The sequence below is a fragment of the Pseudonaja textilis genome, chromosome 16 (assembly GCF_049901715.1).
Source record: "Pseudonaja textilis isolate UNSWEBS1 chromosome 16, rPseTex1.2, whole genome shotgun sequence".
Classification (NCBI taxonomy): Eukaryota; Metazoa; Chordata; class Lepidosauria; order Squamata; family Elapidae; genus Pseudonaja; species Pseudonaja textilis.
The window spans coordinates 575,637-592,889 of record NC_142005.1 but is presented as its reverse complement, the minus strand read 5'-3'; the positions used below and the strand labels follow the sequence as shown (position 1 = coordinate 592,889).

Below are 17,253 nucleotides of genomic sequence, written 5' to 3'. Positions count from 1 at the left end.
GCGCCAGCCGGGTCACGTGGCGGGGCTTTCACAAACCCCGCAGTGGGAAAAACATGCTGGCGGCGGCGGCGGCGGCGGCGGCTTCTTGGGCCGGCCTGGCTCTCCTCTGGGCGGCGGGCGGCTGCGCTGGGGACGCGGGGGGCTACCGGAGGAGGGTAGGTGCCGGACGCGGGAAGGGGAACCGCCGGGCGGGTGGGCGGGCTGGTGGGAAGCCTCGAACGCGGTTTGCGGAGGAGGAAGGCGCGCTCTGTATATGCCCCGAGGCGCTCTTGCCTTTCTCCCAGGCTCCCCCTCACACACACACCCGAAGAGGCGGGTGGACATCACTGGGTCTCCTCCCTTAAATTCGAAATGCGGGTAGTCCTCGACTTACAGCAACTCGTTTAGTCACCGTGGCAAGTTACAACGGGCACTGGGAAAAAGTGACATCCCATTGATGGCCATGTTTCACCTTTACGACCGTTGCAGCGTCCATCACGGGATCACAGTTGAGACAGCTTGGCAAGTTGACCTCTGTTTAGGACGGTCCGCAGTGTCCTGGGGGTCAGGAGATCCCCTCTGGCCATCTTTTTTGTAACCAGCAAAGTCAGTGGGGAAGCCGGATTCACTTAACAACACAATGTTCATTTTTTTGCAACATTTCAGTAGGTATACATATGGTTTCTAAACATTTTTGTTATATCTATATCTATTTTATATATATATATATAAAGTGAAATGCCACTCATGCATCATCACAAAATCTCCAGAACCGTAAAGCCTACAAACTTGAAATTTGGCCCCTAGGTTCCTCTTGGCTTCTAGGTGCTCACTAAGAAAGGATTTTTCAAAATGGCCATCAGAGAATTAATATTTCCTACATTATTATTAACGTGCTCTGGATGCTAAGGAGTTCTACTTCCTTTCCCCACTTGAAAAGAAATCTCTTCCAAATGCAAAGCACAGCAGAGGAGAGGAGTTTCAGTTTTGGTTTCAGAGCACCAAGCAGCTTTACTACAGAATAATTGAGCTAAGCCACGCCCAGGCTCCTTGCTGTCTCCTTGCTCACACAACAAATACTGTTTCAGTTTCCAAACAGCCCTCAACTCACACACTGACAGGATGCTAGCCAGATGAATACCAATGGATGCTGGTAGACAAAGGCAGAATTCCCCCCGCCCCACTTATTTTCCTCCCCCAAAACTAAGCCCAACCACATAGTTTCATAGCGAAGCACGGGGATCCAGCTAGTATTATATATATATTCCTTTCCACTAAAGTATGTACAATATATATTTCTTACTTCAAATATTTTCCCTTTTACGTTTTATGATGCATATTTTACATTTTATTATCCTGCCGTAATATTTCATATTCTTTATTTATCTTTATATCTACTGTTTAACCACTTGTACCGTGCATTCCAAATCAAATAATATTCAGTGCGAAGGTTAAAAGTCTGTTCACACAACCTTAACAACACAGAAACCCTGTGATCAGGGATCCTGGGCTGCTCGGGGTCAAGCATAACCAGGTAACCAAGTTTGACCAGGCCTTAAAACATTTGAAACTTGGAATCAGTCCAAACCAGGATTCCTCAATGCTGGCCACTTCAATAACTGGTGGATTTTCAAACGAAAGCGTGAGAAAAGTGGAAATCTTATAAAGAAAGAAAATATGCCAAACTCAATTGTGGAAGACATTAAATCAGGATTTCCCAACCTGGACAACTTTTAAGGTGTGTGGAATTCCCCAGCCTGCGTGGCATTGAAGTCCACACCTCTTAAAATGTCCAAGGTAAGAAGCTCTGATTTAGAAGGGAAGCCCTTGAACTTTCTAACTAGGTAGACCAGACCTTCCCCGTCCCAAGGCTGTCCCAGCGTGTGAGTGAAGAAAGGATAATGGGAGTTGGAGTCCTCCCTGCCGGGAAGGCACCCAGTTGGCACGAGCTCCTCCATATTCGTTGTATTTCCCTGGCTTTAAATCTACACTTTAAAACTTTATTAGTTTTTTTTTTAAATGAAAATAGTTATGTAGCCCTTATAATCAATTCTGGATGGTTCACAATCCAAAGAAAACTGCTTACAAAGCAATGTTTAAAACTGTAAAACTAAACACAATTTAAAAATATTTAAAAAAAAAACCAAACCCTGGCACCAAGTCATATTTTTTGATGTGGCAGTTATCTCATCCCAGCTCTTGGGGAAACCAAACTCGCTTGGTGAACCTTGTGACTGCTTTTTCTTTAATCCTGCCTTTATTATTTTGATAAATAACTCAAGGCAACAACATACATACCTACTTTTTCCTCCTATCCTCCGCACAACAACAACCCTATGGCGGGGTTGGGCTGAGAGAGACTATGAGTAATCCAACTTTACCCAGCTACTTTCAGGAAGTTGCATTACATTATTGAATTTCAGTTAGGAATCAACCGATGGAACAGAAGTTGCCTTCAGAAGTTGTGGGAGTGTCGTCCCCGGAACCTTTCAAGAAGAGACTGGACTGTCATTTCTCAGAAATGGCGTAAGGTCTCCTGGTTGGGCTGGGTGACCTACTACAAGGTCCCTTCCAACTCTGTAAATCTTTTTTTTTAATAAGGGTTTTTTATTTTTTTATAAGTACAAACAATTCATCTTCGATTTAATGGTGTGTCACCTGGGTACAGATACCTTGTGCAACAATAATCAAAATTACTACCATGTTTATTACATTGATATTAGTTCTCCATTGTTATTATTAATATACATAATGTCTCTCACACTATAACAATAACATGTTGAGATCTTCACTTATTAATATATATATCTATTATTATAATAATCCTCTTCTTACCATGTTTAATTCTATTAAGATATTTTCCTTCTTTCACTACTAGTTATTAGATGTCTAGCTTTCGTGTTTTTTCTCTAACCATCAATAATATAGTTCCCGTATCTTATAATATTCAGATTGCTCCTTCTCTTTAATTGCCAGTGTTAATCTGTTCATTTCTGCATATTCTAATATTTTCCTAATCAAATTTTTCATCAATAGGAATCTGATGAACTCTGTTAATCTGCTAGTTCTGCCTAATGTGGTTGTTTTTAAAAAAATTAGATTTTTTAAAAACTTATCAAAAACAAAATATAGGCAATCCTCGACGTACAACCACAATTAGGCCGAGCATTACTGTTGCTAAACAAGACAGTGGTTAACTGAGCTTGGTCCCGTTTTATGACTTTCCTTGCAACAGTCATTAAATGAATCACTGCAGTTGTTTTAAGTTAATCACCCAGTCGTTAAGTGAATCCGGCTTCCCCATGGACTTTGCTTCCCAGAAGGATCGTGAAAGGGCCCCCTGGACACTGAGACCGTCGTAAATAGGAGTCCGTTGTCAAGAATTTTGATCATGTGACCCTGGGGGGGGGCGTTGCTGCAACAGTTGTGAGTGTGAAAAACAGTCATAAGTTGCTCTTTTTTTGGTGCCGTTGTAGCTTTGTGATCGTTAAGTCAAGGACTCCCTGTGATAGACATCCCTGTGGAACTCCATCGCTGGCAGCGCAACTCCAGATTTTAATTTGGGATTTTTCCTCCTTTCGTCTCTTTCTTTGCTGCTCTGGAGGAATCCGATAACCGTGATGGCGAAGCTCTGCCACAAGTAGTGAAGGATCAGATGATGGGATGTATGTGCAGAGGAGGCCAGATGAGGCCTCGGGGGATCCGGGGAAGGGTCCTATGTGGAGATAGCACCCAGGTATGGACAGAATGGACATGAGAGTGAGGAATACGAATCCTGATTAAAACGTTTTCTCTTGTCTTCCTTTCTGTGCCTTTAAGCAGCCTGGCTCCTTCCTGTCTTCTCCTTCTCTACAGAAGGAGGGGGGTCACAGGGGAGTGGGGGGTGCTACCTCAGACAAGGTGGGGGGGTCACGGGGAGTGGGGGAGCCACCTTGAGTTGCTCTGCAATGGGAAAGGGGTTGGAACCGCACATTCTTAGCGAGGCCTTAAACCACTAGCCAGGATATCAGGAACAAGAATAGCTTGCTGATAAGAAAAACCCCAAAACCCACATAGCTGGCACATGAAACTGGGACACTGTGCAGGATACCCGTGACCTGGGTTGAAACACAGGTGACGCGACATTTAGCTGTGTAGGGGACTGAGATCCAAATAACCAATCAATGTTATCAGTTATGCATGCATTATTAGGGGAAGGGCAAAGGTTGAATGCGACCATCCCTTGACTATGAGAAAGATTGTAATTGGGGCCCTCGGTTAGCTTTTGAGCCAGGGTCCTTATATCTTGATACCAAAATAAAAGTATATTGTATCATACCTTGTGTCCCGTGACGAAGCAGCTTCGACACCAAGAACCCAGTTTTGGGGACAACAGTAGCACGCAGAGCCATTTGTGCTGGCAGGCGAGCCGCAAGCCAACTTTACCTCACTGCGCATGCGTGTGTCTCACAGCTGATTTTTTTCAGTTGGCTTGAGGCCATTTTTGGCCACCTACAGAGCCTTGGAAAAAGCCTCTGCAAGGCTTTTCAGGCCAAATTATAGGCCCGTTTCATCACTTCCTGTAATACCAGAAGTGACAAAAATGGGCCTATAATTCGTCCTGAAAAGCCTTTCAGAGGCTTTTCCCAAGCGTCTGGGGGAGGCTGAAAAAGGCCTCAAACCAGCCAAAAAATCAGCTGTGAGGTGCAGTGCAGGTAAGCGGGTGGCGGGGGTTGGGGATTGCGTGTGCATACATGGGGTATGGGGAGGGTGTGCAGTGCATTCTAGGTGCTGGCATGTGAATGCGTGTGTGCAATTTTTGGCACAGGAGCCCCAAAAGATTAGCCACCACTGCTCTATAAAATGTATTTTGATTGGGGGTCATTAGAGCAAAGCCCAGAATCGTTCCTCTCTTCAGGATTTTCTTAGGGAAAAGAAGGGGGGACGTGGGGCAGGGGACATAGAGCAGAATTCCAGTGTTTGAGGGGCTCCCCCAAAGAAGGAGGAGGGGGGGTTCAACCTATTCTCCAAAGGCTGGACAAGAAGCAGTGGGTGGAAACTAACCAGGGGTGGGATTCAGCCGGTTTGGACCAGTTCAACCGACCCGGATGTTAAATTTGCATTTGGTTCGCCAAGCCACTAGTTGAACTGATTGGCTGGCCCCACCCACCCTCCCCTCCCAGAAGTCTCCATGAGGGCCATTTTGGATGCAGGTAAGTGCAGGCTCTGTGCAGAATCTCTGGGAGGGGAAAAAACGGGCCATCTGGAAGTACCAGAAGTCCGGAAACGGGCCTGTTTCTGGCTTTGGGACGGTCTCCAGAGCCCGGGGGGCAGTTTTTGCGTTCCCAGAGGCCCGAGGGAAGCCTCCGGACTCTGGGGAAGGCAAAAAACAGCCCTCCCGGAAGTTCCGGCAGGCCACGCCCACCATGGCCACGCCCACCCAGCAATTTTTGAATCCCACCCCTGAAACTAACCGAGGAGAGAAGCAACCTGGAACTTGGGAGAAACATCCTAACAGTGAGAAAAATTAACCAGTGGAACAGCTTGCCACCAGAAGTTGTAGGTGTTTCATCACTGGAGGCTTTTAAGAAAGGGTTGGGCAGCCATTTGTCTGAAATGGTCTAAGGTTTCCTGCTTGAGCAGGGGGATGGACTAGAAGTCCTCTAAGGTCCCTTCCAACTCTGTTCTGATTCTGATGCAGCCTTTTTGGGATAAGAAAGTCTGGGTGAGAGTTGTGGGAGTTCAAAGTTCCTCTTTTCCTCTGACTCAGAGCAGAAGGAAAAATGCTGCTTCTGGGTTTTCCTCCCCGAGCTTCAGAAATTAGAAAAATGAATCATGCCGTTTCCTTCAGAAACGTCACCAATGAATTAACTATGTGGCTCTCGGCGGTTCCTTCTGTGACCATTTTCTAATCATTCCTCTTTCCCTTCCTTTTTTAATTTTTTTTTTTTTTAAATGGCTTTTATTGTTTGATCCAAGTATAAAATATAAAAGAAAATAGAAAATAGGAAATTAAAGGGAGGAAAAAAAAAAGAGGGAGAAAGCAAATATAGGGGAAAAAGGAAAAAAGGTAGCGACTTCCAACTCTTTTTAGCACAGGACGGGTAGTCCTCGACTTAAAACCGTTTGGTTAGTGATCGAAGTTACAACGGCACCGAAAAAAGTGACTTATGACCACTTTTCACACTTATGACTGTTGCAGCATCCCCAGGGTCACATGATCAAAATTCAGGCCCTTGGCCACCAACTCATACTTATGACGGTCACAGTGTCCCAGGGTCACGTGATCTCCCTTTTGCGACCTTTTGACCAGTAGAAAGCCTGGTTCATTTAACAACTGGGTTACTAACTTATCAGCTGCCATGAATCACTAAACCATGGCGAGAAAGGTGGTAAGATGAGCCAAAACTCACTTAAGAAATGTCTCGCTTAACAACAGGAAATGTTGGGCTCAATTGTGGTCATAAGTCCAGAAGTACCTATGCCAAGGTAAGCTTTAGCCCCCTAGTTTACTAACCATGATTCATGGCTTAGTTCCGTGATGGCATGCGTGCCGAAAGTGGCATGCGTAGCCATTCTGCCGACACGCGAACCGTCGCCCGGAACAGATCCACTGTGCATGGGTGTGCGCCTCCCATCAGCCAGCTGATAGTTGGGTATCTGCCACACATGCGCAAAGGCCAAGGCGTGTGCAGGAGATGTGCGTGCATGCACAGGGGGCGGGGGGGGGGGGGTTGTGCGCACATTGCATTATGGGTGCAGGCCCGCGATGATGAAAAAGTTAGCTGTCACTGGCTTAGTTAGTGGCACCTGTGTGTGAACTTAGCTTGTTGGTGCAAATCTGTTTGCAGGTCTCTCTGGAGTACAACCCAGGCTGGGCGAGCCCAGGTGTAAACCTTCTGCACACCCGAGCAGTGGGCGTCAACGACACGCTTCACTACGTCTGGAGTACCATCGGGGTCCCCACGGTGTTGTTGGTGTACACCGCGAGCGACAACAGTTCCCTTCAAGTCAACTGGACCCGGCTCCTGTCCTCTTCCCCGGCTGGAGCCATCCGGATCGAACCAGCCGGCAGCGTCTTATATTCCACCGCTGTGGTCTTTCCAAGGGTGCGTCCAGTGGGGAGGGGGCTGAGGGAGGGGGAGGAAGGCAAGGGGATACAGGTAGTCCTTGGTTTGCGATGATTCACTTAGTTAACAGTGGCAGGAGTGGTGTGGGGGCCTAAATGTCTCATCTCACCATCAGGAGGCTGTGAGTTCAACTGTAGGGAGAGGCAGTTATTTCTCTCTCTGGGTACAATGAGAATATATCTGCCGAACAAAACTCCACATTGGTGACAGGAAAGGCAACCGGCTAGTAAACACTCAGCTCCATTTCAGTTGCCATTCAAATTTGGGGGTCCATTGTGGAATGGAAATGAGTGGTACGGTGGCCTAGAGGTGGACCTTTTGCCTCACAACCGGGCAGCTTTGAGTTCGATCCTAGGTAGATATTTCTCTCTGTGGGCACCATGAGAATATATCTGCTGAGTATAACTCCGTATTGGCAATCTTGGGACATAGCAACGATCATAAAATCGAGTCAGTTGCCGAGCACCTGAATTTTGATCACGTTTTGACCCTGGGGATGCTGAAAACAGTCATAAGTGTGGGAAAATGGCCCTAAGTCACTTTTTTCCAGTGCCATCATAACTTTGAGCAGCCGCTAAACGAACTGTTGTAAGTCAAGCTCTCCCTGTATTGCAGCTCTGGGAATACAACGGAAGCAACTTGTTGGACCCGGTCCAGGGGGGACAGGTCTACCCCAGCTACAACCTGGGCAACTTCACCTGGGCCAGCCTGGAGGGGCAGCTGAATGAAACGGCCCTCAGCGCCAACTTCCAGGGCTCCAGCCGCGAAGGCACCTTTGCCAACGGGAGCATCTCTTTCAAGGTAAGTTGGGCTGGGTTTGTGTGTGTGCGTGTGTGTGATGTGGGGCAGAGGTTGTCTCCTTTTGGAAATGGCTGTGGGTTGAATTACAGGTTAGTCCTCGTCTTACAGCGGTTCGTTTAGCGACCGTTCAAAGTTACGATGGCATTGGGGAAAAGGGGATTTTACGGCCGTTTTTCCCCCCCCATCCTTACGAGCTTTGTAAGCAAGGCCGTGATTGTGTGATCAAAATTCAGACGCTTGGCCACTGACTCATACTTACGACTGTTGCTGTGTCCCGTGGTCATGCAATCCCCTTTTGCAACCACCTCACAAGCAAAGGTAGATTTGCTTAACAACCGGGTTGCTAAGTTACCAAAGCCAAAGCCAACGAGGAAGCCCAGTCACGTTACTGAATTAAGAACTGCAGTGGTTCCTTTAACAACTGTGGCAAAGGAAGGTCGTACAATGGGGAGAAACTCCCTTAACAAATGTCTTGCTTAGCAATGGAAATTTGGGGCTCCAAATCTCAAGGACTACCTGCATTGAACCCTTCACGGGACAACCTCCTTCGCCAAGCCCTGATAAATCAAGGTTAACTCGAACCGGGTTAGGGAGGGAGGGAGGGAGGGAAGCGAAGGCTGGTGAGATTGTGGTCGGTCTGGGCCGCCATCCTGCCACTGCCTCTCTGCCTCCGTCCCCCTGCAGGTGACGGCGTACGAGGAGGGCAGCCGCGACAGGCCTCTCCCACGCCTTCTGCACAGCGCCAACAGCTCCAAGGTGGAGTTCACCATGGAGGGCGTAGTGCCCCGGGGGAACCACTCCCGCTTTGCCCTGGAGATCCTGGCGGTCGAGGAGGGGAGCCGGAGGAAGCAGCTGCAGTCGGCCCGCTCCATCGATGACGAATATACCCCAACCATTTTTGAGGTACGGACGGGGCATCGGCTTTGGGTACCAGTCGACAGTCTTCTCGGCCATTGTTTGGGCGATGGAGCCATCGCTGGCTGGATTCGCATGGGGCTCCAGGCTCAGAGGGTCTCCCAAAGGCAGAATGGGACAAGTTGCCACAAGCAACTTGGTGTGGCCTGTCGGCCGCCGGCCCCTCCAGCAGCCAAATCAGAGGAGGAGGAGGAGGAGGAGGCGGCGTGGGAGTCAGGGTCAGCACCAGGAAACCTGAGAGCTCCGAGGGGGAAGAGGGAATGGAGCTGGCAGAGAGAGAGAGAGAGAGAGAGAGAGAGAGAGAGACGGAGGCGTAGTGTGGCCCGTCCGTCAGCCCTCAGATGGAGAGTCAACAGCACCCCCCAGGTCTGGAGGTGGCTGGTGAGGAAGAGGAGGAACAGCCGAGTCCAGTGCCTGACGCTTGGATGCACAGAAGGCAGAGGAGAGGAGAGCAGTGGAAATCTATGGGCCGGTCCTTGGGCAGATAGAGGCACCCCTGCTAGCGAAGCCCCACCCAGGCTCTGGGGATCAAAGACAGTGGGGGGCGGAGATGGACAGGGGTGGCAGACAACTATTCATCTCCCGGCTGGACGGACTTGTTAGCCTGCGGTGAGAGAGAAACTTTTTGCCGAGGTGCCGGCGCTTCTAATAAAGGAATCTTTGAGTTCACTTCAGAGGGTTTGTCGTGTTTAGGGAGCTGGGTCAGAACACGTCTAGCTGCAACCAACTTGTAGTAGCCAACTCATCGTGGCCAATTAACTTGATGCGGGACAAGAATCACGAAAGAAAGGATGCCAAAAAGGAGGGACAGAATGAAACGTGAATGACAAAAATTGAAATATTTTAAAAATTATTTCCAGTCATTAAATTGTCGAATTGTCCCGCAGCGAGTGGTCCTGTGGCAAGTTGGTCATGGCGAGTTGAATTAAGGAGAAACTTTCTCACAGTGAGGACAATTAACCAGTGGAACTGTTTGCCTCCAGAAATCGTAGACGCTCCATCATTGGATGTTTTTAAGAAGAATCTAGACAGTCACTTATCTGAGATATCATAAGTTCTCCTGCTTGAACAGGGGGCTGGACTAGAAGACCTCCAAGGTCCCTTCCAGCTCATTCATTCTATTCTATCCTGTGGCAAGTTGTCCTAGACCTCTCTTGAAGATGCTTTTCCAAAAGGCAACTGGACTTTTTTGCTTGCTGTACATCATCATCTCCTTTTAATGACTCCATGATCCCTTGCGGGGTGGAATCTGATGCAACTGAAGGGAGCTGAGTGTTTACTGGCCGGATGCCCTTCCTGTTGCCAATGCGGAGTTTTGTTCAGCAGATATAGTCTCATTGTGCCCAGAGAGAGAAAATATCTGCCTCTACCTAGGATCGAACTCACAAGCCTCCTGTTGGTGAGGTGAGAGCTCCACCTCTAGGCCACCCCACCGCTCTTTCTTGCTTGCTGTACATGGGGGACACAGAACAACCCTCTCCAAAATGGAGTCTAATAATGGCGTCGCATTTCCTTTCCCCTTTCCTCCCAGATGGCCCAGCTGACCTCCGAGCCTCACAACCACAGCTTGGGGTCCAGCTTCCTGCAGTGGAAGACGGCCGCCTACAACTCTAAAACGCCCCGTCGGGAAAACACCGTCCACTGTCAGTATTACCCCCTCCAGGCGATGCGCACCCTCGGCCCCGAGTTCAGGATTCTCCAGGCTTACTTCGGGGAGGACGTCGAGCAACGCTGCAGCCTGTCTGCCCTCAATATCTCTTTTGGCAGTGAAGACAACGAAGCCTACAGCGAGAAGAGATACTTGAGCTGGTGAGGATCCCTTTATGGTGGGGATTTGGGGGGTGTCTTTGCCGGAAGCCGAGGATGGGAGGGGGGTCTCCTTCCTAGATCACTGGGAACTTCTTCCTGTGGGTTTGAAAGGCATCATTTCGTAAATTGGGGTTCCCTTCCTGTGATGGGGGCCAGCGCTGTGATCCAGGTAGCCCAGTTCTCCCAGTTTGATAGGACCCAGCGGGCACTTTCTTCGCTGGTCGTGATAAAGCGAACCGTTGTAAGTCGAGGACTACTTTGTAAGAACTCATTTTGCATTCAGTGCCGTTGTAAGTTAGAACGGTCACTAAACAAACCGCTGTAAGTCGAGGACTACCTGTATTGACTCATTTTGCCTTCCTTGTAACTTTTGAACAGCCACTAAACGAACTGTTGTAAGTCAAGGACTACTTGTAAGGACTCATTTTACATTCAGGGCCGTTGTAACTTTGAACAGTCACTAAAGGAACTATTGTAAGTCTAGGACCACTCTATAAGGACTCATTTGGCATTGATTGTTGTTGTAACTTTGAATAGTTACGAAACGAACCCTAAGGACCAGGGATGGGCTTCAAAAAATTTAGCAATTTAGCAGTTCTCTTCCCGATGGCTGGATGGGTGTGGCCATGTTGGGCGTGACCTAGTCGGCCTCCTGCACCATGTGTGTGTGGGGGTGTTTTTGCCCTCCCCAGGCTCCGGAGGCTTTCCTCAAGCCTCCGGGAGGAGGAAAATGGCCTCCTCGGGCTCCAGAGGTTCTCTGGAGGCCAGAAACTGGCCCATTTCTGGCCTTCTGGAACTTCCAGGTGGCCCGTTTTCTCCCTCCCCGAGCCTCCGTGCAGGCCCTGCACTTACCTGGGATCCAAAATGGGCCATGTGAAGACTCCTGGGGGGGGGGGCGGGCAGGGTCTGCCAGTCGTTGCAACTACTGGTTTGGAGAACCAGATGCAAAATTAACAACCGGAACCGGTGCAAACTGATAGCAGCCCACCTGTCAGGATTCCGGCAGTTACCCCCCATTTAAATCATGAGTCTGTAGCCAAATTTCCAAAACTTAAAAGATTTATTGGGAGTTAACATGTCTGCCACTGCCTGGGTGCAGCCGACTCTGAGGCACACCATTCATTGTCACCCTTGACCCTGGTTTTCCCTCCACCCCCTGGGCGTATCGTAATTCATATTCTCCAATGGGACACCTCCGTAGCCCAGAGTCATCAATCATGCTCTCCAGTTAGAATTTTGCACGGCAGAAACTTCGGTCACCTAGTTCAGGGGTCGCCAATGTTTTGGACCTCAGGGACCACCAAACTCATAATTTTAAATCCTGCGGACCAGAGACCCTGGGAAAATCCCCAAAAAAGTGTGCAGGAAAATTCCCCACCCGGTTTTCCTACCGATTGATCGTTCTTTATTTGGGATTGCAGGATACCATCTCCAGCTCCGTTCTCAGGGGGAGAGAAAGAGAGACTTTTTGGCTTCATGAAAGAGAAGCAGCAGAAGTCTTTCTTTCTCTCCCCAAATTCCACCAGAAACGAGTCTTTGTGAGATTTGTTGCACTGGCGCAGCCTCTTGGAGCAGGATGCTTTGCAGGGTCCCAAATTCTCATTTCTGGCGGAGTTTGGGGGAGAGAAAGAAAGACTTTTGCTGCTTTCCTTGCGCTCAGCCAAAAGCAGAAGAAGAAAGAAGTGGAAAGAAGCAGCCCGGTGGCCAGGCCAGGCGCGTGGGGCGAGTGGGGCAAGTCCCCCCCTCTGCCCTTTCCCCTCTCCCCTCACTACCTCGCGTTGTTCGCAATGCAGCCTGGATTAATTGCTTTGGGGGTGACATTTCTCTGCGGACCACCATAATTTTCTCGCGGACCACCAATGGTCTCCAGCCCACTGGTTGGCAACCACTGACCTAGTTACTATCTTTGAAAACATTTATGGAATGCACTTTGCAAGCTGCTTCACTGCTCCCCCCTCCCTTTCTGCTGGCAACTCTAAAAAGACCCTAGAAATACTTCATGAGTTGACCCCACCCCTGAGAAGGACTTCCTGCCATGACTCGTTCCTCCTTCTTCCGTCTCTTTCCTTCCAGGTCTGCCTTGGTGGGCTTTGGGGAGCCCCCATGTGAGGGCTTCTCTGTGCTGGTCATCGGGATCCTGGCCGTGGCACTGGGCACCCCGGCGGTGCTTCTCATCGTGGGCAGCCTGGCGGTGCTCACGAAGCAGCAGAAACAGTGTTCGGAGTACGAGCCCATCAACTGACAGGCAGCCCGAAGTGGCCCCCTTCTCCGGGGACCGAATTTTATGGACAGACCAACCGAGCTTCCTGGGCCGTTTTTGCAAAGGTGCCAGTCTCAGCTGCCCCCGTCGGGTCGGGTTTATTTATTGTTTTTCTCTAAAGGGGGCAGAATTCATCTCAAAAAAAATCAGAATAATCAGGATTTCTGGAGAGGGACGTGTTCTCCGGGCCTTCTCCTTGCATTGATATGGATTTTGTGGATTTCTGGGGTGACAACAACACAGGGCCCTGCTGTTGGGTCGAGCAGGAATGGGACATGACTTAACACAGAGGCCTCCAAACTTGGAACTTTAAGACTTGTGGACTTCAACTCCCAGAATTCTCCAGCCAGCATAGCTGACTCTCTTGTAATCTCTTCCTCTGCAATCGCTCTCTATTTTACGAGATTAAAGGAGAGAAAAAAAAAAGTAGGCATGGCTGTCTGGAGAATTCTGGGAGTTGAAGTCCACAAGTCTTAAAAGTTCCCAGGTTTTGGGACCCCTGACTTAACGGTTTACTGGTTGGGAGTTGACTCTTTCTCCAAGGGTCTCTTCTCACAACACGCAACGCCCCTCACTATACACGGAGCACAATTCTCAACCCTGAGGACATTTGGGTTTACAGAGCTCAAGTTGGCCCGAATGCAGATATTTTTCTGAAAAGGACAAGGGTTTGGAGAGTGGGAATGTGTCTTTGCTTTTTCTTCAGCCTTACGGCGCGAGTCCCCACTGCACAACGCCTGAGTTTTTGCCAAAACGATAGGTGGGTGCCTTCGTTTGCCACCTTCAGGGGGGAAATGTGTGTGCCTGGACAGGTTGACTTTGCTGATTCTGCTTTTCCTGTCCTGATCTCAAAGACCCAGAATGTTGAACTCTTGTTTCCACTCATCATGTGGGTCTTTCCACTTAGGAAAAAAAATTAATTTCCTCCCTCCCTTCCTTCCTCACTTCTTTTATTTCCTTCCTTCTCCAATTCTCCTTTCTTCCCCCTTCTCTTTCCTTCTCCTTTCCTTCCTCCCTCCCTCCATTTCCTTTCTTTCCCCTTCCCCTTCAATTCTCCCTCTCTCCATCTTTCCCTTTCCTTTCTTCCTTCCCCCTTCCCTCTATTTTCTGCCTTCCTCCATTTCCTTCTTTCCTCTCCCCATCACCTCCAATTCTCCACCCTCCCTCTTTCCCTTTGCCCTTTTTCTCCTTTCCTCCCTCCTCCTCCCTTTCTTCCCTCTCCCCTTCCTTCCTTCCTTCCTTCCTTCCTTCCTTCCTTCCTTCCTTCCTTCCTTCCTTCCTTCCTTCCTTCCTTCCTTCCTTCCTTCCTTCCTCTCCTCTCCTCTCCTCTCCTCTCCTCTCCTCTCCTCTCCTCTCTCCTCTCCTCTCCTCTCCTCTCCTCTCTCTCTTCTGAAGGGGACTTGTAGCCTTTGATTTTCTCGAAAATCCATGTAGTTCTCTTTAGGTGGTTCTCATTTTGAAGCCAGTAAAACCCACAGGAGCACAGTTGGGGGAAGTGGTTGGCAGCTGTTTTTTTTTTTTTTTAAAGGCGTAGACCTGAGTCAGCCACTAATTGTGTTTACACACTGCTGTTCAGAAAACAACAGCAGGCAAAATTGCACACCGTACTCAAATGCACTCTGGAAAAAATGGATCCCCTGTGCTGGGACCTGAATGAATTGGAGCCCTGGGCTTACAGAATAGATCTGCCCACCTGGTGTGTTGTAGAGATCGAGCCAAGACCGATTTTTTTTTAAAAAAAAAACTCTTTGAAAAGTTATCAAAGCCAAGTCTCGGCAAGTTTTTGGAGCAAGCCTGCCTCTCCTTTGGGATCCCCAGAGGTTGGGGTGGGATTTCCCAGCATTCTTAGCATGTTGGCTTAAGAATGCTGGGAGTTGAAGTCTTCAGCCTTAAAGGGCCGTCTCTCCCCACTTGTTGGGGAAAGCCTTGGTGAGATCAAGTCTAAATCAAAGTGGGGAAGGGAGGCCAGGAAGGCAGGCGAGCTTGCGAGGTGCTTCGAGGACCTGCCTGCCCCCTTCATTTTCCTGGGGGGTCTTTCTCTGCTTCACGCTGGGAGGCTTTGGGGTCAAGGTGTTGGCTTCCATCGTGCGCCTGTGAGGGTGTTGCTGTTCTCTAACCTATTGCCACAAAGGGCCAGTGCTTCCCAGCATTGGCTCCTTTAAAAGATGTGGTTTAAAGGGGTGTTGGCCCCTTTAAAAGATGTGACCTTCAACAAGCTGCCCAGGGGAAGTCTGGGAATTGTAGTGCACATCTTTTAAAAAGAGACCAAGGTTGAGAAAACACTGCATTTGTGGGGGGATTTCTGGCAGAATGGGAGCCTTGTGGGCTGTTCACCACTGCTTTGTCTTTCAGGGACCAATTAAAAAGGAGATTTTTGCAACACAGCTTGTTTGTGGCTGTCATCTGTTCGAATCCAGTTTTGATCTCGGGAGCTTTGCTTAACAGGCTCTGGATTTGCTTTTCAGGATCAGTTTAGTTTACTTTATTGTCATAGCACCTCGTACAACGAAATCAAACACCCTCTTCAGTGCATATCATGACCATGAAAATAAACACAAACACACATCCTTCACACTCCACACTTTGAACCCAGAAACCAATGACACCGCACCAACACTGCACTATAGAGCAGAATTCAACAGAGCGACTGCCCTGGGATAGAAGCTGTTTGTCCTTGTTTTTATTATTATTCTGTACCGGCTGCCAGATGGTAATAGTTCAAAAAAAGGGTTCCCAGGATGAGATGGATCTTTGAGGATGTTTTGAACTTTCTTAAGGCAGCGGGAGCTCTAAAGCTCTTCCAAAGAGGGGAGAGGGCAACCAATGATCCTCTGGGCCATGACATTCACCCTCTGGAGCACCGTCCTATCTGCCTCTGTGCAACTGGCAAACCCTACAGAGGTGCAGTGAGTTAAGATACTCTCTCTGGTGCAGCGGTAGAAGGTCCCCAGCAGTTTTTCATTCATTCAGAGGGGAATGTCTAAGGAGATTCTCCGTTATCCAGGTCATGGTTGTGCCAAAGGTGCTTCCCCCGACCCCTTTTAAGCCCCAAAAGCTGGAAGCTTATGGGACCCCCAAGGATAAAACACCCAGACACAAACTCTGCCGAATGCAGTACAAGGCAGTGAGGCGTGTTTTGAGACCTGTCCATTGGAGAAAGGACTCCTCAAACACAGCACTGGGGAACAAATCTATCAGGACTAGGTTCAGCAGCCCGTTTAAAAGACAAAAGGCTGCTCCTTTGAAGACAGCAAAAGTCCACATTTTGGACAGAGAGGACAAGTCAAGGAAGTCAAGCTATTCTCCAAAGCCCCTGAGGGCAGGACAAGAAGCAATAGGTGGAAACTAATCAAGGAGAGAAGCAATTAAGCAGAAATTTCCTGACAGCGAGGACAATTAACCAATGGAACTGCTTGCCACTAGAAGTTGTGGGTGCTCCAACTCTGGAAGTTTTTAACAAGATGTTGGATAACCCTTAGTCTGAAGTGCTGTAGGGTTTCCTGCCTAGGCAGCGGGTTGGACTAGAAGACCTCCAAGGTCCCTTCCAACTCTGTTCTGATTCTGATGCAGCCTTTTGGGGATAAGAAAGTCTGGGTGAGAGTTGTGGAGTTCAAAGTTCCTCTTTTCCTCCGACTCAGAACAGAAGGAAAAATGCTGCTTCTGTGTTTTCCTCCCCGAGCTTCAGAAATTAGAAACAGGGAGGATACGACATCCTCTTATCTCCAGTCTGTCTACAACCCAGCTCCTTTCAACAGTTCCAAGAAGGCTCCACATCCATTTGCACTACTCAGGTGACTCTGAGGACACAGATAAACCTCCAAGTGGCCTCAACGACCCTCTAAAAGGATGCAAATGACCAGCTGTCTGCAAGGAGGATAAATTCTTCTGTTCCCCACCATCCAGTCAGAGCTGAAGAAGCTTCTGGCGTGAGAAGCGAAACCTCTTCAAGGGAAAACAAAGTCTTATCTGCCTTTTGAAGAAAGGGGCAGCATTTCCTAGCCCTGTTCCTCACTGCTGTTCGATGGCTCTGCAGAATGTGAAACTTAAGAAAGAGGCAGTTTTGCCACAAATATATTCTGTGCCCAGAACAGGAGCTTTGCAGGGCAGTTCTCTTTTTATTTAAATGTTTTTTTTTAAAGGGGGACCTCCAGGGAGGTGTTGAGAGAACATTGGCAATATGTGGTTCAACTAGCCATGAGTTATTTACTAAATCGTGGTTAAATAGCAATAGCACTTATATACTGCTTCGTGGTGTTTACAGCCCTCTCTAAGCAGTTTTCAGAGTCAGCCTCTTGCCCTCAACAATCTGGGTCTTCATTTTACCCACCTCGGAAGGAGGGAAAGCTGAGTCAACCTTGAGCTGGTCAGGATCGAACTGCT

At 48.7% G+C, this 17,253-nt stretch overlaps 1 protein-coding gene across 2 annotated transcripts; it reads left to right on the top strand.

Annotated features, from left to right (window-relative positions):
• The first annotated feature begins 8 nt into the window (after positions 1-8).
• GLMP (glycosylated lysosomal membrane protein) lies at positions 9-15,257 on the top strand. Of its 2 annotated transcripts, XM_026721823.2 has the most exons (6): positions 9-155; positions 6,810-7,067; positions 7,704-7,889; positions 8,574-8,792; positions 10,336-10,613; positions 12,687-15,257. In XM_026721823.2, exons 1-6 carry the CDS (start codon positions 54-56, stop codon positions 12,853-12,855), a joined length of 1,212 nt encoding a protein of 403 aa, XP_026577608.2. In that variant the 5' UTR covers positions 9-53; the 3' UTR covers positions 12,856-15,257. The 2 variants fall into 2 exon arrangements, with proteins under 2 accessions (XP_026577608.2, XP_087769884.1); XM_087913758.1 differs by lacking the exon at positions 8,574-8,792 and having other exon boundaries at positions 40-155; positions 12,687-12,992.
• The last annotated feature ends 1,996 nt before the right edge of the window (positions 15,258-17,253 follow it).

Bases quoted from the DNA above. Each gene is read 5' to 3' on its own strand.
- GLMP (XM_026721823.2), top strand. From the start codon at position 54: ATGCTGGCGGCGGCGGCGGCGGCGGCGGCTTCTTGGGCCGGCCTGGCT. The intron at 7,890-8,573 runs GTAAGTTGGGCT...GTCCCCCTGCAG, and splicing joins ACGGGAGCATCTCTTTCAAG to GTGACGGCGTACGAGGAGGG. The intron at 8,793-10,335 runs GTACGGACGGGG...CTTTCCTCCCAG, and splicing joins ATACCCCAACCATTTTTGAG to ATGGCCCAGCTGACCTCCGA.